Here is a 25115-nt window from a genome sequence, read left to right as displayed (position 1 = left end):
ACACATCATCATCAAAATGCAAAAGGTTCAAGACAAAGAGAGAATCTTAAAAGCAGCAAGAGAAAAGCAGTTAGTTACCTACAAGGGAGTTCCCATAAGATTGTCATCTGATTTCTCAAAAGAAACTTTGCAGGCCGGAAGGGAGTGGTATGAAGTATTCAGAGTGATGAAAAGCAAGAATCTACAACCAAGATTACTCTATCCTGCAAAGCTGTCATTTAGAATCGATGGCCATATCAAGAGTTTCCCAGACAAGAAAAAGCTAAAGATTCAATAGTACAGTAGGTAAAGCCAAGAAGCAAACCATTGATTGGGAATATAAGGAAGCAAAAAGCACCCAATCAGAACAGCAAAAAAAAAAAATTCCAAAAAAAATGAGGATAGCGTAAGGAGCCTCTGGGACAACTTCAAGCATGCCAACACTCGCATCTTAGGGGTACAAATCACTACCAAACCATTATTATATAAAATGTTGAAGGGTTTTCTTGAAGGACAAGATCAAAAATATGAACAAACAAAATGACAATGAATATATATCTATCAACAACTGAATCTACAAACAAAATGAACAAGCAGAACAGAAACATTCTCATAGATACAGAGAACATTTTGTTGGTTGCCAGATGGGAGGGGGGTTGGGGGAATGGGTGAAAAAGGTGGAGGGATTAAAAAGTACAGATTCATTGCTAGACTGACAAACCTCAAAGGGAAGGGGGAGTGGGGGAGGGAAGAAATAAGCCAAAGAACTTCTATGCATATATGCATAACCCATGGACACAGACATCAGTGTGGGGAAAGGCAGGAGGGGATGGGAGTGGGGAGGAGGGGTCAATGGGGGAAAAGTGAGGAACATCTGTAATACATTCACCAATAAAGATACGTTTTTTTTTTAAAAAAGACTAGAGTATATACCAGGTGCTACTTAAAGAGAATTTCACAGATCAGAAACTTTTTATGAACTGCATAGCACTGATTAATATGCAGAGACAGTGCCATATACAAATGACTGAATCTTTAAGCCAAACTATGACTGGGTTTTAAAGTATTTCTGTTGTAACATCTCTGCCCAGTGGGCACTTGACTAAAATGTCTTTTTAAACTCAATCTCAGCAATAGAAATGTAAAACCCTTAATATAGTTGCCGCCTATCATTGGTCATCATGTTATCAGTATTTCTTGGTAATATTTTTTTCTTTATAAAATGAAGTTATAGCCTACACTGGTATGGCACAGTTGGTTGGGGCATTGTCTCATGCACTATAAGGTCATGGGGTTCAATTTCCAGTCAGGGCACATGCCTAGGTTGCAGGTTCAATCCCTAGGTGGGGTGTGTGAAAGAGGCAACTGGTCAATGTATCTCACATATTGATGTTTCTGTCTCTTTTCCACCCTCTCTAAAATCAATAAAAAGATACAAGAAAAAGAAAAAGAAATAATGCCTGAAAACATTTTTTTCCCTTTATTGATTTGAGAGAGAGGAAGGGAGAAGGAGAGAGAGATAGAAACATCAATGAGAGAGAACATCGACTGGCCGCCTCCTGCACGCCCCCCTGGGGATCAGGCCCACAACCTGGGCATGTGCCCTGACCAGGAATGGAACTGGTGACCTCCTGGCGCAGGGTCGATGCTCAGCCACTGAGCCACCCCGGCAGGGCTGAAAGCATTCTTCACCTGAGGGAGGAAACAGACATCCAGGCCTAGGAAGCACGGAAAGGAAACAAGTCACGTACAAGCGAAATCCCATCAGGCTATCAGCTGATTTACAGGGAAGGAACCTAGGACCAGTACCCATACACCCCACAAAGCTGTCTCTCAGAACTGAGAGGGAGAGCTTCCCAGACCAGTGAAAGCCAAAGGAGTTCAGCGCCACCAAACTGGTTCACAGGAAATGGCAAAGGGCCTTCTTTACGCAGGAAAGAAAAGGTCTCAACCACAGATAAGATACAGGAAAGAATCAACCATTTAAAAAGCTACTATAAAGGTTAAAAGACAAAAGTATCAAAATCAGCTATAATTACAATAAATACTCAGGAATACACAAAATAAGGAGCTATAAAACATGACATCAAAACATAAAGAGAGCCAGGAAAAATATTTAGTCATTTTGGTTGCATTTGAAATTAACCAACTATCAGCTTCAAATAGCTAATATAGATGGCTATGTGTAAACCTCATGGTAACCACAAACCAAAACCTACCAAAAATACATAAAAATAGAGGGACCTCATCAAAACACGAAAGAAAATCTGCAAAATAAAAGGAAAGAGACCAAGAACAAAGGAACAGAGTACTGCAACAACAACAACAAAAAGAATGAACAAAATAGCAATTAGCACATACCTATCAATAATTACTCTAAATATAAACAAACTAAATGCTCCAATCAAAGATATAGGGTGGCAGAATGAATTTTTAAAAAAAAAAGATCCATCTACATGTTGGCTATAAAAGACTCACTTTGGATTGAAAGACACACACAGACTAAAAAAAGTGAAGGGATGGAAGAAGACAGTCCATGCAAACAGAAACAAAAAGAAAGTTGAGGTAGCAATACTCATATCAGACAAAATAGATTTTAAAACAAATGATCTACAAAGAGACAAAAAAGAACATTACATAATAATAAAGGAGTCAATCCAAGAAGAGGATATAAAATGGTAAATATCTACGTACCCAATGTAGGAGCACCCAAGTACATAAAGCAAATATTAATGGACATAAAGCCAAAAATGAACAGTAATACAATAACAGTTGGGAACTACAACTCCACTTACTTCAATGAATACATCATCCAGACAGAAAATTGATAAGGAAATAATGGCCTTAAAGGCCACATATTACTAGATGAACTCAATAGACATTTATAGAACATTTCACCCCCAAATTGCAGATGACACATTTTTCTCAAGTATACATGAACCATTTTTCCAGAATAGACCACGTATTGGGCCACAAAACTAACTCAAAATTCAAGAAGATTGAAATTTTAGCACATTTATTTTCCCACCACCACGACATTAAATTAGAAATCAACTATAGTGAGAAAACTGGACTAAAACACGAATACGTGGAAAATAAACAGCATGCTACTGAACAACCAATGGATTAAAGAGGAAATCAAACAAAATACTACCTTGAGACAAATAAAATGAAAACATAACTTTACAATATGTATGAAATATAGCAATAGCAGTTGTATAGGAAAGTTAATAAATATACAGGTCCACCTTGAGAGGCAAAAAAATCCCAAATAAATAATGTAACCTAACTTTATACCAAAAAAAAACTAGGAAAGAGGAAAACAAACACACACACAAACAAAAACCAAAGTAAGCAGAAGGAAAAAATAATAAATATCAAAGTGAAAATAAAAGAAATAGAAACTAAAAAAGCACTAGAAAGGATCACTGAAACTAAAAACTAGTTCTTTGAAAGGATAAATAAAATTAAAACTCACTAGCAAGGCCCAGCAAGAAAAAAAAAGCGGGGTGGGGGGAGCCCAAATAAATAAAATCAGAAAGGTGTAAGGAGAAATTACAACTGATACCACAGAAATACAAAAGATAATTAAAGAATACTATAAATACTTATATGTCAACAAATTCGACAACCTAGAAGACGTGGATAAATTTCTAGAAAGACAGAACCTTCCAAGACTACAGCAGGAAGAAACAGAGAATCTGAGCAGACTGATTACTGGCAATGAAACTGAAATAGTAATAAAAAAAAATCCCTCCAAATAAAAGCCCAAGAACAGACCAATTCAGAGGTGAACTGTACCAGACATTTGAAGAAAAATTAATACCTATCCTCAAACTATCCCAAAAAATGAAGATAAAGAAATGCTTCTAACTCATTCTATGAGGCCAGCATTACCCTACTATCAAAACCAGACAAAAATACCACAAATAAAGAAAATTATGGGTCAATATGCCTGATGAACATATATGTAAAATTTCCCAACAAAATACTAGCAAAATAAATTCAGCAATAGAGTAAAAAAATAACAAAATACACGAAGATAAAATGGGATTTGTATTAGAGATGCAGGGTGGTTCAATATCCACAAAAATTCATATGATACATCAACATAACAGATGCAGAAAATCATTTGACAAAATTCAACATCCATTTATGATTTTTTTAAAAACTGTCAAGAAAGTGGTTGTAGAGGAACTTACATCAATATGACAAACCCACAGCTAACATCATACTCAAAGGTGAAAAGCTGAAAGCTATTCCTCTTAAGATCAGGAACAGAACAAGAATGTCCACTCTCCCCACTATTATTCAATATAGTTTTGGAAGACTAACCTCAGCAATAAGATAAGAAAAATAAATAAAAGGCATCCAAATCCAAATTAGAAAGGTTCTTAAGAAGAAAAACTGTCAATATTTGCATATGGCATGGTGATATAAATGAAAAACTCTAATGAATCCACTAAGAAATTAACACAATAAATATACTCAGTAAAGTAACAGGATACAAAATTAATGTACAGAAATCCATTACATTTATATATACTAATAATAAATGGTCATAAGGAGAAATTATGAAACCAATATCATTGACAATTGCATCAAAAAAAATTAAACACCTAGGAATAAATTTAACCAAGGGGGTAAAATTCCTGTACTCTGAACACTATAAGACTATGGAAAAAAAAAAAATGAAGTGGACCCAAATAAATAGAAGGATATACCACAGGGTATATGGGTTAAAAGAGATCATGGACTAAAAAAACTAATATCACTAAAATGACCTTATTGCCAAAATCAACCTGCAGCTTAAATGCAATCCCTATCAAAATACCAATGACATTCTTTTCAGAACTAGAATAAATATGCAAAATTTATGGAATCACAAAAGACCACAAATAGCCTAAGCAACCTCGAGAAAGAAAAACAAAGTCAGAGGCATTGCACTCCCTGATTTATATACTACAAAGCTATAATAATCAAAACAGTATGGCACTTGCACACAAAAAAGACACATAGATCAATGGAAAAGAATAGAGCACCCAGAAATAAATTCTTGCTTCTATAGTTACTTAATCTTCAAAAAAAGAATGCAAAAATACTAAGAAATTACAGTCTTTTCAATAAATGGTATTGGAAAAATTGAACAAATATATACAAGAAAATAAAACTAAACCACACTCTTACACCGTTTATAAAAATAAACTCAAAATTGATTAAAGATTTAAATGTAAGAGCCTGAAACCAAAAAACTCCTAGAGAAAAAATAGGTAGTAAACTATATGACATAGTCTTAGTAATACCTTTTTAGATCTGTCCCCCAAACGAAGGGAAACAAAAGCAAAAAATAAACAAATGGAATTTCCTCAAGCTGAAAACCTTCTGCTAAGCAAATAAAACCATCAACAAAACAAAAAGATAACCTACCATATGGGAGAATATATTCACAAATGATATGTAAAATAAGGAGTTGATATACAAAATTCATAAGGAATTCATACAACTCGATAACAACAACAACAACAACAAAACAATTTGATCAAAACTGGGAAGAGGACATAAAGAGACATTTCTCCAAAGAAGACATACAATTATCAACAGACAAGAAAAATGATCAACACCACTAATCATCAGTAAAACACAAGTCAAAACCACAGTGAGATAGCACCTCGCACCTGTCAGAATGGCTCTTATGAAAAAGTCACCTGATATGTGCTGGCAAGGTTGGAAGAAAGGCAAACCACTGTGTAGTACTGATGGGTCTTCAAACTGCTGCAGTCACTATGGAAATCAGCATGGAAATTTCTCAAGAAACAAAAAATACAATTAACATAAGACTCAGCAATTCCTCTTCTCGGTATTTATGGGCAGAAAATGAAAATACTAACTCGGAAAGATATATGCACCCCTATGGTCACTGAAGCATTATTTACAACAGCGAAGATATGAAAGCAACCTAGGTGTCCATCAGGAGATGAGTGGATAAAGAAGATATTACTCAGCAATAAAAAAGGAAAATGACATCTTGCCATTGGAGACAATAAGGATAGACCTAGAGAGTATTATGCTAAGTGAAATAAGACAGATAGAGAAAGACAGATATTGTATTAGTTCACATATGTGAAATCTAAATATAAAATAAACAAAGGAAAGAAAACAGATCATGCAAACAGAGATCAAACTGATAGTTGCCAGAGGGGTGGGGTTTGAGGGGAGGTGAAAGGGTGAAGGAAAATACAGTCAATAATAGTGTGATAAGTGTGCACCATGACAGAAGATCACTAGAACCAGTGTGGCAATTACACTGATTATAAATGTCAAATCACTATATTTTACACCTGAAACACATTTAATATTGTATACCAACTATACTTACATAAAAAATGTCATCCTATGATTCTCTTCCTAGCCAAAGATACCTTTCAAAAATTAAGGTAAAATAAGAACTTTTTTTCCAAACAAAGAATTCACGTAGTTGACTTATAAGAACATTTGAAGCAAGTTCTTCAAGTATACAAATCATGATACCTGAGATAAACTTCTATTTATACAAATTAAAAGTACTAGAAATGATAAAAAGTAAATATGAAATGAATCTTTAATTGCTGTATAGATAATGAACTGACTATCCGGAACAAAACCAGTAGTGATGTACTGTATCTTACCAAGACATGTAAAAGTAGGATCTATAGTAACATTAACACCAGAGGATGAGAAAGACTATTTAAGCATAAACCATTATAAGAATCTTATACTAACCGTGAAACAGTAAATACTACTGAAGGTTAACTGATAATTTAAAGACTTACAGTGTAAACCCTAAGGCAACCCCTAAAAATATTTGAAAGATAAACAAAAAGCCAATATTAGAAAAGAAATGAACAAAAAATACTCCACTAACACAGGAGAGGGCACAGTAAGAGACATCAGAAGAAAAAGGCATATGGAAAACAACAGTTTCTAGAAAACAACTGATAGAAAACAACAGTTTCTAGAAAACAACTGATAGATATTAATCTAACCATATCAGCAATTCCATTAAATGTAAATTATGCAGAACATTAATTAAAATATAAATTGTCAAGTTGATTAAAAAATTAATGCAGGGCCCTGGCCGGTGTGGCCCAGCACGATGGTCCTGCACCAAGAGGTCACTCGTTCGATTCCCAGTCAGGGCACATACCCGGGTTTCGGGCTTGGTCCCCAGTAGGGGGTGTGCAGGAGACAGCTGATCAATGTTTCTCCTTCATCAATGTCTCTCTCTCCCTCTTCCTTCCTCTCTATCTAAAAATCAATAAAAACGTATTAAAAAAAAATTTGGATTCCCAACTTCCATATTCTGATCGCCCTGCCTAGAACAACTATGAGAGGACACAAATCAGAGCAAAACCAAGTCTCCTCTTCCAGCGGGCGGTGGAGAGTTAAGGCAGAGACCCTTTGTTTGACTATGATCCTAAAAAAGAAGTGGCATTTGGGTCATTTTTCTTATATGGACATGTTTTGGAAAGAAGCAGTTCAACGTCTTAGCAGTTGAATAAAATTTTTAACACACTTATGGGTAAAAAGGTAAGGAGCCACCGAAAGGGAGGGAGCGCTGAGGGAAACCTTATGCCTCCAGGCGGGACCGTGCAGAGCTGCGCCCTGGGGCACAGACCCAGAAAGTCGCGCGCCCTGTGCCACGGCCTGGACTCCATCAGGTCACACAGGGTTGTGGGCGCCCACCAACGGCAAAGGCGACTGCATTCAAACAGGGCAAACAAATGGTCTCGACAAAGTTAATTTGAAAACTAAATACAGACAAAGATACAGATAGAAAACATTACAATTCTCAGAGTATGTCAAATAAACATATAAGACTTCAACACAGAACAGTAAAAATGGTTTCTGAACAAAATTTAAAAGAAAAATTAAAAAATGGAAGAGGTATATGACGTTCACAGTTTGGAAGTCACAATCTTGAGAGAGATTTATAGATGCGATATAACTCGTTACAACAGATCTATGAATTCCATTCCTTGCCAAAACTACAGCAAGTTGTTTTTAATTTGTATATTATCAAATTAAGTCTAAAATCTAAATAGAAATGTAAAGAATCAAAAACAGCTTAGACTTATTGAGATTAAGGTCAAGGTTGGAATGACCTTAGTAAGATACCGATCTTTAATTATTAAATAGTAAAAGTAATTACAACACTATAGCAGAAGGACAGACAGACAGACAGATGGGGTGGAACTTACTGCCAACTAAGAATCCAGTTTATAGGGCACTGGATTTGTGATAAAAGGGGTGAAGTGTGGAAGAAAGAGAGTTTTTCAAATAAATGGTGCTAGATAATCTTGACATCCATATCACTCCCATCATCATTAAATTCACAAAACTCAAGCAAAGAATAATGCAGCCAGAAGATAAGGTAGGAAAAATGTAAGCAAAGATATCACCTACAACAGAAAAAGCACCAGCAAACAAAAGTAGACAAACTGTTTCAACAGACTGAGGAATCTCAGAGGGAAGGGGAGAGGGCTCTGGAAGAGACTCACCAAAGAATTTATGTGCATATGTGCACAGCCCATGGACACAGACAACAGTGTGATGAAGGCTTGGGTCCGGGGGCCAGAAGAAGGGTGGCGGGGGTCAGTGGCGGGGGAAGGGGAGCCATCAGTAATACTCTCAAGAATAAAAATAATTTTTTTAAAATTTACAATTTTCATTGATTATATAGATAATGACAAGAAAAGCCAAGGAATAGAAAATACACACACACACACACACACACACACACAGAAAGAGAGAGAGAGAGAAATATAATCATCAAAGGGCTCAATTTAAAAATGTATACAAGAACCTTGAAAAATTAGTAAGAAGACAAGCAACTCAATTTTTTAAAATCAACAAAGGAGTCCGGATAGTGTGGCTCAGTGGTTGAGCGCTGACCCTGCACCAAGAGGTCGCCAGGTTGTATTCCCGGTCAGGACACATGCCCAGGCTGTGGGCCCGATCCCCAGTGGGGGGCATGCAGGAGGCAGCCAATCAATGTTCTCTCTCATCGATGTTTCTATCTCTCCCTCTCCCTTCCTCTCTCTCTAAAAATCAATAAAGAAAAAAAAAATTAAAATTAAATAAATAAATAAAATCAGCAAAGGAGTTCAACAGGCAAATGATAAAAGAGGAAAATCAAAAGACCAATAAATATACAAGAGGGTGCTCAACTTCATTAATCCTCAATAACACAAAGGAACACACCATCCTTCTACAAAATGGCTAAAATATAAAACTGCCAATACTGAGTATAGGTAAAAACATGAAAAAATATGAGCTCCCGTGAGTTGCAACCCAGTAACCTAGGAAGCACTTTAGAAAACCAACTGCATCATTCAGTGCGAGTGAGCTTCACCAGCACCGTGACTGGAGCTCCCACCCGTGCTGCGTGCCCGAAAGACACCACGCGAGCGTGCAGCTGCCGGACAGTGACTAGGACGTGCCCGTGGCTACGACCAGGGAGACAGCCCAGCGCTAGGACGTGCCCGTGGCTACGCAAGGAGACAGCCCAGCGCTAGGACGTGCCCGTGGCTACGACCAGGGAGACAGCCCAGCGCTAGGACGTGCCCGTGGCTACGCAGGGAGGCAGCCCAGCGCTAGGACGTGCCCGTGGCTACGCAGGGAGACAGCCCAGCGCTAGGACGTGCCCGTGGCTACGCAGGGAGACAGCCCAGCGCTAGGACGTGCCCGTGGCTACGCAGGGAGGCAGCCCAGCGCTAGGACGTGCCCGTGGCTACGCAGGGAGACAGCCCAGCGCTAGGACGTGCCCGTGGCTACGACCAGGGAGACAGCCCAGCGCTAGGACGTGCCCGTGGCTACGACCAGGGAGGCAGCCCAGCGCTAGGACGTGCCCGTGGCTACGCAGGGAGGCAGCCCAGCGCTAGGACGTGCCCGTGGCTACGCAGGGAGGCAGCCCAGCGCTAGGACGTGCCCGTGGCTACGCAGGGAGACAGCCCAGCGCTAGGACGTGCCCGTGGCTACGCAGGGAGACAGCCCAGCGCTAGGACGTGCCCGTGGCTACGCAGGGAGACAGCCCAGCGGTAGGACGTGCCCGTGGCTACGACCAGGGACACAGCCCAGCGCTAGGACGTGCCCGTGGCTACGCAGGGAGACAGCCCAGCGGTAGGACGTGCCCGTGGCTACGACCAGGGAGACAGCCCAGCGCTAGGACGTGCCCGTGGCTATGCCAGGGAGACAGCCCAGCGGTAGGACGTGCCCGTGGCTACGACCAGGGACACAGCCCAGCGCTAGGACGTGCCCGTGGCTACGACCAGGGAGACAGCCCAGCGCTAGGACGTGCCCGTGGCTATGCCAGGGAGACAGCCCAGCGCTAGGACGTGCCCGTGGCTATGCCAGGGAGACAGCCCAGCGCTAGGACGTGCCCGTGGCTATGCCAGGGAGACAGCCCAGCGCTAGGACGTGCCCGTGGCTACGCAGGGAGACAGCCCAGCGCTAGGACGTGCCCGTGGCTACGCAGGGAGACAGATGAGTACATTACAATGCACACCCACAGATGAGCAGAAGTTGAACAGAAAGATACTACATACAACTGGATGACTCTCATAACAAAAGAACACACACTGTACAGTCCCATTCATATCAAATGCAAAGACTGACCTAACCTAGTACTAAAAGCCAGGGTGGTGGATTAGTGTCAACAAAAGGAGCGCCGTGTGGGGGCCTCTGGGAGAGCAGTAACATTCGGCCTCCTGACTGCAGTGACGAGAACACGCGTGTTCATGTGTTCACGCGCTTTCACAGTCTGCATCTGTGTGACACTGGAATTCAAATGTGAATACGCTGTGCGTGTGCGTGTGTGTGCGTGTGTGGTATTTAACTCCAAGAATACGGGCCAGTCTCTTCTAGGAGTGCTCTTTGACAAGCTACTAAAACCATTCTTTAATCTGTGTTTATTGTTGAAAGCACTGCAGTTATCCCACCCTTCCCCACACGACCCCTCCGCCTCACCCCCGCCGCCCTCCCGGCCTTCACGCACTGCTGCCTGTGTCCCTGCGTCACACAGACATGCATGGAAGTTCTTTGGTCAATCATTCATTTTAAATTGATTTTTAGAGAGAAGAAGGGAGAGGGGAGAGATAAAGAAACATTAGTGTGGGACATCTCTGCCTGCCTCCTGCTCACCCCCTACTGGGGATCGAGCCCACAACCCAGCCATGTGCCCTGACCAGGAACGAACAGGCAATTTTTCAGTGCACTGGACTATGCCCAACCAACTGAGCCACAACGGCCAGGGCTAAAAAACATTTGTATCTATTAATCACAATAAAAAGTGTTTGGTTACTCAAGTTCCAATTATTTATGTTATCTATAATTTGAACATTTATTTTGAAAGTCTGTATTTAAACCTATCACCACCACCCCAAAGATACCCCTTTTTATTATGTTTTTATTTCATCGGATACTATGACATGCTGTATGACAATGGATTATAAATTCAGGAGAGTCAGTGTTTGAAATTATTCAAGATCTCTGGATGCTTAATTATCATAACAGGTTTTTGTATGATGAATAACAAGCTAAAAGCATTGAAACAATGCAAATATGAAACGTAGTCACAAAGTACATCACTGATCACACTCAGAGGCTCTTAGCTCTGTTCACTGGGCGCTGCTTTGCCACGCTGGAAGACACGGGGGGGGAGGGGGGGGAGCCCGGCGCTATAGGGACACGCCGGCGGCACGCATACCTCATGTTCTCAGCCGAGTCCTCGGGCATGGGAGCCACGGTCTGCACAGCTGGAAGGTTTTTGCTGGTAGCACCGTTCACAAAACTAGAGGTGGAGGAGGAGGAGGAGGACCCTGAATCCACTGCACCTGTTTCCAAAATAGTAATTTTTAGCCTTGAACATAAATTTAGTTAACAAAATAGTTTTCATTACATCATTGCTATCTGACTTTGAATAACTACTCATCTGAATTCCAAAACAGAATTTAACAATTAAAAAATCACTGGCTATTAGAACACTAATAATTATTTATAATTATAATTAATGTTGCATTAAATTCCAGTTGATTTACTTATATGAATCTAACAAAACTACATACTACACATGGGGTATAAATAAAAGACATCAACAAATGAAAATAATTTAAGATAAATGAGGCTGATAAAACCATGTAAACTTAGATGTGGAAAATTTATCTGTTTTATGGCTATGCTGTAATATTTTTAGTTTCTTTAATCTAAGATATAACTTACAATAAATTGAGCATAAATTAGTGGCACTGGAGCATCAAATGCTTATTTTGATGTAAAGATTGCATAAGAAGGGCTATAATGAGTATAATTACACCTGATTTAAAATGAACTCTCCTCAACGATATGAAGAAGCCATTTTAGAACAAACTTTTCTATAATACACCGTGTAAGTAAGTATATGAAATAGCTGTGGAGTTGAGAGACATCTAGTGTTCCTAAATATTATCTTATCTTACATTAATTCCCATAAAATGGGGTTGCTGACTGGGACTTCCATTCTAAAAGTTATACAGCATCTATGTGCCCAATGTAAGCCGGACAATGGGCTCCGTTCAGGTGCTGGCCCACAAAATGGGTGCGTACACACATTCTATGGGCCAACAAAACCTCTAGGATTTGTTACTTCCATTTTATTTTTCATTGTAATATTATATTCTCTATTCTATCAATGGACCTCTTGCTACCATCACTTCCTATATCTCTTATTAATTCATAAAATAGAAATGAGAACAAAATAATGTGTTTCATATAAAGATAAAAAGGTAATTTAAGTTTCATTTACCTATATTTTGAAAATAAGGACTTATTCAATAAATACCAAATTCCGATTTTTTTCACTACATTTGCATATTTTTAAACCCTTAACACTTTTTCTGGTATAGATTTTGGTAAAAGAAAAACATTTCCATTCCTATTTCCAGGAAGCAAAATGAATATAAAGAGTAAGATTGTAAACTGAATACAATTTATATAAAGTCTTCAGAAAAGCCAGATATAAATATTTATAATATAGGTAAATCAAAGATGTTATGTTCTTTAACACAACGTCATCGATGATGTTTATTTGCTCATATAAATGTCAGAGTACATTCTACTTACTACAACCCCATAAATGTGTTGTTCATGAAATGTCACTCTGGTGGCGTGATAAACAAGATAGATACAGACAGCACAAAGAAGAGCTATGAAATCAATAACAATGGGAAGAATCTAAGTAACGATAACAGGTGGAAAAGTTCAAGGCTATACAGTTTGGAGAGGAGAACGCTACTATAGTCAGGGGAGGAAAGTCAGGGATCATCTTGCGTTGTATAAATACCTAAAATGGAATCACAAAGATTTGGGTAAGGATTTATTTAGCTATTAATCAACAGGAACATTTCTGGAAATTTACAAAAAAAAAAAAAAAGAGGCTATTTTAGGCAGGTTTTTAAAACTTGTAGTGATTTGGAATTTTTTGTCCCTGGAATCATCAGAAAACTGTTGGAAATGAATTGGATACAACTGTTCTCTAGGTGTACATAGTAACTCAGTGTCTTGGATACAACTGTTCTCTAGGTGTACATAGTAACTCGGTGTCCTGAATACAACCGTTCTCTAGGTTTACACAGTAACTCAGTGTCTTGGATACAACTGTTCTCTAGGTGTACACAGCAACTCGGTGTCTTGGATACAACTGTTCTCTAGGTGTACACAGTAACTCAGTGTCTTGGATACAACTGTTCTCTAGGTGTACATAGTAACTCAGTGTCGTGGGTACAATTGTTCTCTAGGTGTACATAGTAACTCAGTGTCTTGGATACAACTGTTCTCTAGGTATACACAGCAACTCGGTGTCTTGGATACAACTGTTCTCTAGGTGTACATAGTAAGTCAATGTCTTGGATACAACCGTTCTCTAGGTGTACATAGTAAGTCAATGTCTTGATTACAACTGTTCTCTAGGTGTACATAGTAACTCGGTGTCGTGGGTACAACCATTCTCTAGGTGTACACAGTAACTCGGTGTCGTGGGTACAACCGCTCTCTAGGTGTACACAGTAACTCGGTGTCACAGCATGGTTCCTAGCCCATGCATCTTCCATCAGATGAAGCTCTTGCACATCGTCAGGTGCTTGGGGAGCTCTGCCTTCCCTTAGAGGACTTAGCAACAAATGTAGATTAGGATTCAACCAGTAAATATCAGTAAATCTAGTTTCTGTTACTAACATACTTGGTGCACTTCATTATTCTTGACAAAATTGATGGATTTTTACATATTGAACTTCAGTGTCCAATTACCTCTGGTTTTGCTCCCCAAAACCTTTTGGCAATCTGACTTCAGTCTGAAAGTAAACAGCACTATGTTTTGAGAAGACTCAAACCAAAAACTACGAGTGTCCTTTAAAATGCCAGTGAAATAAACACCTAGAACTACAGACACATTCTGAAAGGTAGGAACATAAAATAGAACCTTCTTAAAGATTAAGACACCCTTAAATGATCAGGGTACTTTAGTTTTTAAGATCAAAACAGCAGAAAAATGAAGAAACAGAAAACAGAAAGAAAAAGATGAGGTATCACAAAAATATATAAGGACGATACCTGTTGTATTAATCATACTTTTTGGTGTGGCTCCCGTGGCAGCGAATACATTAGCGGGGCTGCCGGCCGGCAGCCCGCCCCCCGCGGCCGGGGCCCCCACCGTGGTCACCGCTAGGCTGCCGGGCGGCTTCTTCACCGGCACCACCACGCTCCTGCAGACAGACGGGGGGACAAACAGGGTTCAGGTGACTCCCAGCCCGACCACGGCACACACACAGGCAACATGTTCTTTCCTTTTCCCTTTTAAAGACTCGTGAGCACGACTTCCTGCCGAAAACGCATGGTGTTAAGGACACGTACAGTGTGCCGAGCACTGTGCCCCTGGCAAACACCTACTGCAGAATTGGCAGTTTGCAAACAGTCTTCCAGATGGCACGTGGGAGACAATCACGACTTTGGGGAAATGTGTGCTCGTGTCAGAAGACTTTGTACATGCACACAGAGCTTTTTTTTTTTTAAGTACACATAAAACGTCCATCTTACCTATATTATATTCTCCATGAGTAAAATAGTCACAAAATCTTTGAAAGTCAAATTCTAAATCTTCATAGTAAAGCAAAAGGTAAATCAAGAAATGTGATATTAAATAAGTTTATATTTTACTCTTATGAACAAAATTGAATTCTTTTTCAGAGTAGAAATGTTAATATAATCAAAAAGAACTAAAAGTATACACCAGACATTTGGTGAAAATCTATTTAGCTTTTAAGCCTTGACTTTTGAACACAGTAGTTGAGCCTTTTCTCCGACATTTTTTTAGCATATTTAAATGAGGTTCATACAAGATGTCTGGATGTGACATTGTGTCAACCTTCGATTTTAAATGAATAGGAATATTAGTCAATTTAAAAGATAAACTCTTTTTCTAACATAATAAATGTATTCTTTGCAGGAAGCTTCATTCTTCTCAAGTTTACAGCACTGCGACTTCATTTAACTCATACTTTGAAGCACTCATTGAACTCATTTATCTAGAACAGCGATTTTCAGCCATTTTCATCTATGGCACACAAACTACTGAAACTCTGCAGCACACCCCAAAATACTTCTGGCAATCTGACAAAAATCAATAGGTGTAATTTTGCTTCATTCACAACACACAGTTACTGTTGTGTTGGCAGTTGTCACTTTTCGATTTGATAATCTAAGGGAATGAGGCCACTGCCCAACTAGATAGGCGGGCACTGCAGGCTGAAAACTCCTGGCAGCAGCCCAGGGTGCCACGGCACACCGGCTGAGAAGCACTGGCCTAGAGAGTAGATACGGGAGATGTCTGCAGCTCAGTGTAAAGCTTGAAACTGGTGATGGAGGACGGAATGTCCCATCCGAGCTCGGCCTTCGGACGCACCTGCACCTCAGTCCCCCACAGGAGAGCCCACCTGAGGCGTCCGTGTCGGTGGCTCACGCTCGTCAGTCTGACTTAAGCCTCCTTAATGCCAATATTTTATTCAAAGAAATGCTTTTGTTAATGTTGTCAATGACTTCTTCAATGTCGAAAGTCTAAATCTGTATTATTCTTAATTTCAGGAATTATTATTTGATTATTAAATGTTATTATTATTCTTTAATTTTTGTGACCAAAAGTTATTATAACCTTAAATAATTTTACTTATGCCAAAAACGTCTCTTCATCACATTTGGGTATTTTGTTCTTTTCTCTTTATGGATACATTCAAATTCATTAGGCTCCACCCTTAACTCTCAACTATTTTATTAAACTACCAAAATCACACATTATATTTTCAGTCCTGTCACTGGCCATTGCTTATCTAATGACTTCACCGATGTCACTGAGAGGCGATGTGACATAGAAAGACTATAGGATGTGGAGTCAGAAGAGTAAGTCATGAGAACCAAACTATTCTCAAGCTGTGTGATCTCACACTTGTTTATCACTGTGAAGACAGCACCATGAATGCCACTTATGTCACATAACGGGGAGAATAAACAAGACTATTTAAAAGGATGCCAATTATGAGTTTTCTTATGTTAACAATAGTTACCACTGTCTAAACTGAAATAATTTTCTGCCTACAAGATACACAGTATCAAGTTATACTGATCTACATAAAGATCAACTAAAAAAAGAACAAACTATAATTTGGGCGTATCTTCTCTAAGCTTCTAAACCAATGTTGAGATGCACGATTTCAATGGCTCTCTAGAAAGCAAAGGATCAAGTCTTGGCTCATCAGTGAAACGATAGTATTTTCTTTTTTACATCTCTCATTAACATCTGTATGGATAAAATAAAGAAACACAGGCTGATTCACAGTGCTGTGAGACAAATTTACAGATGGCAGAAAGGCCACTATCAAAAATTTCTGATTAACAGATCATTACCAACTTTGGGCAAAAATTCTCTGTCAGACTAGTACAGGCATCATGTCAAGTGCAAAGAACTATATTACGGAAAATTGACTTCATTGACAGCAAACTCATCAGAGTCTGATGGCATGACAAGGTATTTAAATACAGTAGCACAGCGGCTAAAAGCCCCGTTATTAATGTCACGCAAATCTGAGTTAGAATTCTACCTCCAACAATTACTGAGACGTGCGCACATCTTACGAAGGGCAAGTAAATCTCTCTAAGCTCCATTCTCTTCGCCTTTAAGATGAGACTCAATAGTTTGAACCTCAATAAGATTGTTACGAAGATTAAAAGATACAAGGTATATAAAGTGTTTAGCACTTTATCTGGGATATTGTGACTGGTCAATACATTTCGGCTATTGTCAGTAATTTTATGACTCCCCAAAGTGCTGATGCAGCCTGGGCCTCTGTCAGCACCCAGACCGAAAGACAATAAACCGGACACACGTTGTGACTGTCAGGCCTCATAAACGAAACCCTACGTGCAGACGTAGGCACCGTGTTTCAAGAATAATGACCAACAGGATGGTAGTAAATCTGGAAATCAAGTCATGAGAGACAGGGCTGAGACTAAACTGTTACAGAAAAAAGAGAACAAATTCTACCAATTAAACACCTGAAGGTATATGATAAGGAAATGAGGTGAGACTCCAAGGTATGTCCAAATATCAGATCAGGGCCCACAAGAGGAACACATCTCCAGTAACCTCCACGAACTCCATTTTCCAAGTACTGGTATGCTCAAACGGCTCCGATGATCGTGTCAAAGGGACGGTGAGACGGGGGGAAGCTGGATCTGACGGTTTCCTCAGATTCTTCCTCCATCTACAACTGTAGGCATTTATAAGAACTATCTCCCCTTTGACAGTATGGCCACATTGTTTATCTGGGATCAAAGGACTGTGCATTTCTGTCCTTAGTATCATTTCTTCACCAACACTATCCTTCCTTAAAACCTGACACCATTCTATGTCCTAAGAAATCTATTTTACAAATAATTTGAAAGTTTGCACTTATCAGTATGTGTTGATAATACTCATTATCTTTTGGAATGTTGTTATGTATTTCTCTCTTTTAAATTTTAATGTTGACAGTATTACAGATGTTTCCCAATATTTCCCTTTTGCCCCATTCCACCCAGCGCCCATATTCTTTGGTTAATCTCTTCCTGTCCCCTCCCAGCCCCCAATGACATCTGTTATTCTGCTCCTTGCTTCCATATCTCTGGCCCTATTTTGTTTGTCAATTTATTTTGTTCATTAGATACCACATATAAGTGAAATCATATACTTATCTTTCTCTGGCTGGCTTATTTCACTTAGCACAATACTCTCCAGGTCCTTCCCATGCTGTCTCAGAGAGTAAGAGCTTCTTTTTAATAGCTGCATAGTGTTCCATTGTGTGTATGTACCACAGCTTTTTTATCCACTCATCTACTGATGGGCACTTGGGCTGTTTCCAGATCTTAGCTATTGTAAATAGTGCTGCTGTGAACATAGGGGGCATATATTCTTTCTGATTCGTGTTTCAGACTTTTTAGGGTATAGTCCCAGAAGTGGGATTGCTGGATGAAACTGCAGTTTCATTTCAATTTTTTGAGGAAATGCCACAGTTTTGCATAGTGGCTGCACCTGTGCATTCCCACCATCAGGGCACACCGTCCCCGCACTTGTGTTTGTTGATGGCACTGTTCTGGCTCCTACAAAACCTTCTCTCAGGTTGTCCCTCAACTCTGCCACTTGGTTACCTGTTATACCTACTCCAAAAGGCTCACCTAGAATCTACTGGACCACATGGGGTGCTCACTAGGGTGCATACATTCCCTGAAATACACTCAAGTTTTTGGAGTAGATACAGGTTATCCAAGTTGAGCATATGATATGCACCTGGATTTCAAAATATAGCCACACAGAAGTTAAGAGCCTCCAACCTAAACTATTAACATACTAATAGGTCTACACCTATTTATACTGCTAGAATCCTAGAATGCATTCTTTCTATCTTAAACACAGTCTTTCCATGTTTTCCCACACAATTTCACACTTCTGCCCCACACCTTTAGGACTGCAAACTGTAAAGTGGATGGTTTCCTTATACACATACAGCCTTCACCTACTCCAAGATCGTAGAAGTCATCTTAAAAATTGCACAAGCCAGGAAATCATGCAATCTAATCCACTTCAACAAAATGTTCCACTGAAAACAAACAAAAAGAACAAAATGTCCCCTCAGAGACTGACTGTATGTGTGACATGTCAGCACACACTCCTCCATCACTCATTTAGCCAACGTGCCCTGGGCACTATCGCGTGAGGGCCTGTTCTGAGCTCCTGGACCCGGCAATCCGTAGAGCAGACCAGAACTCCAGCCGCGGGGCACGGACAGCCCACGGGGCACGGACAGCCCGCGGGGCACGGACAGCCCGCGGGGCACGGACAGCCCACGGGCACTTACAGCCCACGGGGAGAGGAGGGGACTGCGTCAAAGCGCAGACAGTCAGTACACGCGGTGCTCAGAGCGGGGAGGGACCGAAGTGTGACAAGGGGCAGCACTGGAGAGACGCCGACAGGACACGCGGAGAGCTGGGGTGCGAGGCGACCCCGCAGGGCGGAGCAGCTGGGGGGACGCGTGGGAGGTGCCCGGCAGAGGGCAGAGGCAAGCTGTGGGTGAAAGGGCTGAGTGACGGGTGCAGGCACGAGACGAGAGAAGTACCAGGGTGCTATCCCCGGCCCTGTGGCCCGCCGGCCCTGTCAGAGCGGGATCAGAAGCCATGAGCAGCTCAGGACGGGGGGGATGTGATCTCTGCCGCAGGAGGGTCACTGCAGCTATGTGAGGGGAAGACCCGGGAGAAAGGGCACCCCGTGCGAGCGTGGGGGGGGTGCTGCGGTGAGCCAGGGGTCGGCCTGGGTGGGGAGGGGCAGTGGCGGGGGTCCGCTGGGGCCACGCTGAGCAGGCGGAGCCCACAGCGCGTGCAGGAGGCTGGGGCTCGAGGGGGCGCAGAGACTGGCCTGGAGCAAGGGAAAGAGCAGCTGCGGGGAGCTGGCATAGGGAAAGCCACGCTGGTGGCAGGGTTTTCAATAGCTGTGAACTTATTCATCACCAAGTACTGATGCTGAAAAAGCAAAAGGGTAAGTCAGTCTGTAGTTCAGGTGAGAGTTTTGGGTTGAGACCTACATTTGGGAGTCACCAGCCTATAATGCTACTTAATACTAGGAAAGCGGATGAAATCCATCACCAAAAATGTGGGTGCAAATGCAGAAGTGGTCTGAGGACAGAATCTTGGGGGTCTCCATGAATTAGCTGTATGAATTGTGTACAAAGCATGACTACTCTATCAGTATACCTCAAGATTCGTTTCGTATAAAGTGAGATACTGAAGGTAGAAGGGCTTTTCAAGGGTGGCTCGTCCGTGTGAGTTCCGTAATCGCTCGTGCACCAGGTAAAGCCCTTGTCACCTCCGGCCCCTGTTCTGTGACACTCACGGAGCACCGACAGGTGAAGGAGCAGAACTACAGTGACACTCCGGGGGCTGTGAAGACAAGTAAGACAGAACCCACGCCTTATCGATACTTTAAAGAAATACGGGAGACAAACCAACTGTGCAATCCACTTCGATAACTGCTCTGGGTCAGAGCTGTGCACAAGCCTCTGGGGAGCACAGCAGCTGTGTAGTACAGGACGAGGGGCTGCATCTGGGAGGACTGCCAGGAATTAGCAGGAGGGGCACAGTGCAGCAGGAAACTTAGTCAGGCAAAGACAGTGAGCAACAGCAGACTGCAGGCCCCCGAGGGTCCTTACAGCTGCTAGGAAGGGAGGACCCCCCTGCACACTAAGAAGCGACAGGCCTTCAGTTCAGGCCTGTATCTAGGGAAAGTGTCTCTGGCATGAATGTGCAAGAACCTCAGTGGGGACAGGAGCACGGGAAACAGGGAGGCCAAGTGGAGGGACCAGGAGGGATCCGCTCGCTGGCAGGCCCAGGCCTGGGGAGGCACCTGCTTTGGGAATGGACGTGTCCTGTCTTTTCTGGCACTCTGGTCTTTTAACCAAGTTCAAAAATAGCCATGGGCTACTTATCCGAGCCGATCGGGAGGCCGTCCCCTACCGTGGGTTCTGAGACGTTGCGGGATGTGGCGTGTCATTGTGGCGCCGGGAACTGAGCTCCAGAGAGCCAGGGACGCGGGGCTGCGGGACTGCCCGCTAGGAGACCCCACTCAGCGCGGGGCCTGGGCCTGGGCCTCCCTCCCTCCCACTCCTAGAGATCCGTGGGGACACGTCCTCAGGTGAGGTCAACAGCAGCCACAGGTCAGTCTGCTCATTCCCAGACCACTGCTCTTCCCAAGCCTTATGCCTGTGAAACATTTATCTTGAAAGAAAAAATGGAAACTCCGGAGAAAATCAATTTGGTAATGATTTCAGGGCGACCTGACAATTCACTGATGCTCCTGCGAAACCACAAGGTTACTGCTATGATGTTTTCACGTTTCCCGAGTCCTTATTTTATATTTAGAATAACAAAAACCATACGTGAGAAATAATTGAGTCTTTCATTAATTTGCCCTTTGAAGAGAGACGCGCTCAGCTCACTGCCTGCCTGTTCAGTGCCAGGGGACAAAGGCACAGCTCAGGAGCTCAGGCCGCCACCAGGGCCGCCCTTCCTGGCTCCTGCCCTTGAGACAGTCACCCAGGACCCCTGCAGCAGCTGGGGCTGCAGGGCACAGCTGTCACGTACTCCGAATGTAGAGTGCAACAGATTTCTCCTAAGTTTGGCTCACATTTACCTAATCCTTTAAATAATATAATCAACACATTTTATTCAAAAAATTCGGAAACTATAAGAAAAGAAATTGAAATCCTCAGCAAAATTCTAGTTTTTCATAATCTCATTTAATTCTAAGCTTAAAGAAATATATGTAGGAGGAATTCCATGAAGTCTATAAAACATGTCTTTATCATATACTCCAAATTGTCATCCTTAGCACTAACGTTAAAATTGCTAATGTTAAAAAATTAGAAATACCTAGTCTAAGCGTGCACTTTGGGCTTAACAATTTGAAGACTATCTATACTGATTTTTCAGTCCTATAATATTAAAAAACTATTTTTAAAAATTTTAGATATTTTCTTTCTCAGAGAATAAAACACTTGGAAGTAAAAATATGAAAGTTCAAAGGGAAAAATGCAGATTACTTTGCCTGAACACATCAAATCCAGGAATTTGAATATAAGCAGGTTTGTAAAATCCTAAGGGATGAAGCATAATTGTGTAAGGGAAAATGTTCATTAGCCAGGGTGGCAACAACCGCGATTTGTGAAATCCCAGACTGAAAACAATTTTCTAAGCATAGTAACAGTTACAATGTATGGAGAAGCATATTGTTCTCCACATTTTTTTTGTTTGTTTTGGTCCTTTGTCCAAACTAAAGGGGAATCTCTCTCAAGAAACCCAGGGAAACTGAGACTGATATATTCTCAAATTTTCAAAAGATTAAAAAACATGTGGATATATAAGATTAAAATTTTAGTATAAAAGATAGGAAGGTGGTTTAGAAGAAAAGCATTACCACAACCTAAAAGTTACAAGGTTACTAATTCATAAAAAATACTGGCCAGCTAGAATATTTTATCAAGCATAGGCCTATACAGAAATCTATCAAAAGAGATAGTATTTGGGGAAACTTTACAACTTGATTTATGAGTTCTATGTTGAGATCATTAAGCACTTCTGTTGAAAATAAAGCCATAATAAATATTTCTCTTTGCTTCATGATCACAGAACAGCAGACGATCTGTGACAGGTCCGCTATACACACGGTGTTTTCTCGCTGTACAACAGCACCAGAGGGTCTCTGGCATTTCCAGTGCATAAACACACGTGCGTTAGGGCCACTCAGTATAATCAAAGACACACCTAAATCAGCACAGATGATGATGGGAGAAGAAAGAAAAAAGAATCAGCTCTTTCCATATATGCAGATAAGAATGTTTCTATATTTCATAATACAATCTGATGAAAGGTTTAAAACTAAAATAAAAATGGGTTAGTTAGTTCTAAATGTTTCTAAAATTTGATATTGCAGCTTACTGAATGAAAGTAAACTTCAAAAATAAACAATAAACTTCAAAACACTGAAATTCATCAGTGCTCCATCCACTCCTAAGTGGTGAGAAACACCCTACGCAGAACCTAGGTTAACAAAATTCAAATCCCATTAATTGTTTCAGGAATGTTTTTCCAAATTTATAATCTAGAATAAGTATAAAAAATATACGTTTGAAACAGAAGGAATAAACTATTGGCTAACAAAAGTAAAATCCTAGGTGATTTCCACGGAAATAGTACGATATTATTCAGTAGGATTTAGTTAGAAATAAGTAAATGAGTTTATAGCTCTTTTCCAACCAAATATAATTTGATGACTACACTACCAGTACAAGAAGACCCAGAGCAATGCTGTGTTTGATACCGGTGGTATTCAGGACTTTGCTTTGAAAGCCTGCCATCAATGCTATTTTCAAAAATTCAATCTGATGTTAAAAGATAGGCTGTAACCTGGGTTTTAGAATTTGATTTTTCAGAAGTGCGCTCATATACTTCATAGGATCATCACAGCTATCTTCCGCAGAGAGGGTAACTGGGAGCAAGGTTTTGGAAATCTAACTGAAACGCAGTGTCCAGCAGCGCTTGCGGGTGTGATGCCTCTGAGAAGCGGCTCGAAGCTCCCGACTTGGAAGTTACATTTTTGATGTTGTCACTCTCAATCTATTGAATGGCTGACAGACAATCAAACCCTTCTGGCTGGCTGGCAGCTCATTTTGCTGGCAGGTGGCAAACAATTAGACACACCAATCTGTGCCTCCTGATGACATTAAAGCATGAAACTAAGTTGTATGCAGGGCCCAGTGATTTGTGTGAAAGCATTTCAAAAATAATACTCTTTGCCGTGGCAACTCATTTCGGACTGCCACCTCCCATTACGGCTTTGAGCAGTGAAGACGACAGACTTGAGGTGCGTGCAGCGCAGGGCCGCTTCTGTTCAATCCTTCATCCGCGCCCCCTGAGACCCCAATCCCTCCTTTCATCAATATCACCTCATCATTTACATTTGATGGTACTTGAGCTACTGCATGTATTAGCTACTGGAGACCCCTTTCCTAAAAAGAATGAAAGTATGCTTTGTGCGCTTCAGTCCATTCCTACCTACGGAATGTGGGCCCAGGGTTCCACCCCCACTGCATCTGCACAAAAGCTACCAAGAACAACCCAAAAGTTGTATTTTTTTAAAGCAATATATTCTCAAAAGTGTGATTCATTTTGAGTAGCTGAGAATATTGGCATTCAGGTGATTACTTTGTTAAGGTTTATTGAAAACAACTGTTCTAGCAGTAATTCAAGTCGAAATAAAAGATTACTTAATCTTTACTTCGTTAGACTCTCTTATGCAAGTTAAAATAATGATCTGTATTTGTTGCTTTTTATTTTAACAAATTTAAATATATAACTTAAACGGAACACAAACTTTCATTACTCTAAATTATCATAACATTTGTTTATAGAACTATATAATTAAAGATACTTACATGCATATTTATATGCACACATAATAAACACACATGCCCAGTTATCCTGGGACCACAAGCCAAACGGGTGAGACAGAGAACATCACCCTGAAATGGCACAGGTACCTCCAAGAAGCCACATGAATGAAAATCCAAATATTAACACAAACTTGTTTAAAAAGAAAGATCTTTCTGCATTTATAGACCCCTCCTTCTTACAGCTTTTTAAGCTGTTGACACTTAACACATTTTATATGATTTGAAATTTGCAAACATTTCTTTCTTTTATTACTCCTAAGTACATAAAAGACAAAAGATTTTATTCATCTTTATATCCTACATAATGACTAATGCCATTTGTATTTTCACAATTTTGATTTCCAAGAAATAGCTATAGGACACTGGTTAACATGTATACTCGTAATATTTAAACTATATTTATATAAAAAAATGATAATATGTCCTAACTGAAAATGGTTTTACTGTCACTCCTGGACCCTTAAACACCAGAAAATTACTGTTTCTAATTCAGACAAAGCAGTTTGACTATTTCAGAAAAAGCAATATGGAATAGATATTATATTT

The 25115-nt window shown here is 40.6% G+C and overlaps 1 protein-coding gene across 2 annotated transcripts in view; it reads right to left on the bottom strand.

Moving 5' to 3' along the window:
- The window catches only part of NBEA (neurobeachin), a 763707-nt gene that overhangs the window by 457077 nt on the left and 281515 nt on the right, over positions 1-25115 (bottom strand). For both annotated transcript variants that reach the window (XM_036249654.1, XM_036249655.1), the window contains exons 32-33: positions 14599-14750; positions 11723-11849 (exon numbers count right to left, since the gene is read on the bottom strand). In XM_036249654.1, coding sequence (XP_036105547.1) covers positions 11723-11849; positions 14599-14750 — 279 coding nt within the window. The remainder of the gene's footprint in view (positions 1-11722; positions 11850-14598; positions 14751-25115) is intronic.

Source organism: Molossus molossus, unplaced genomic scaffold (genome assembly GCF_014108415.1).
Source record: "Molossus molossus isolate mMolMol1 unplaced genomic scaffold, mMolMol1.p scaffold_m16_p_9, whole genome shotgun sequence".
Taxonomy (NCBI): domain Eukaryota; kingdom Metazoa; phylum Chordata; class Mammalia; order Chiroptera; family Molossidae; genus Molossus; species Molossus molossus.
Note: the sequence above shows the minus strand (reverse complement) of the source record. Positions and strands in the feature narration are given on the sequence as shown.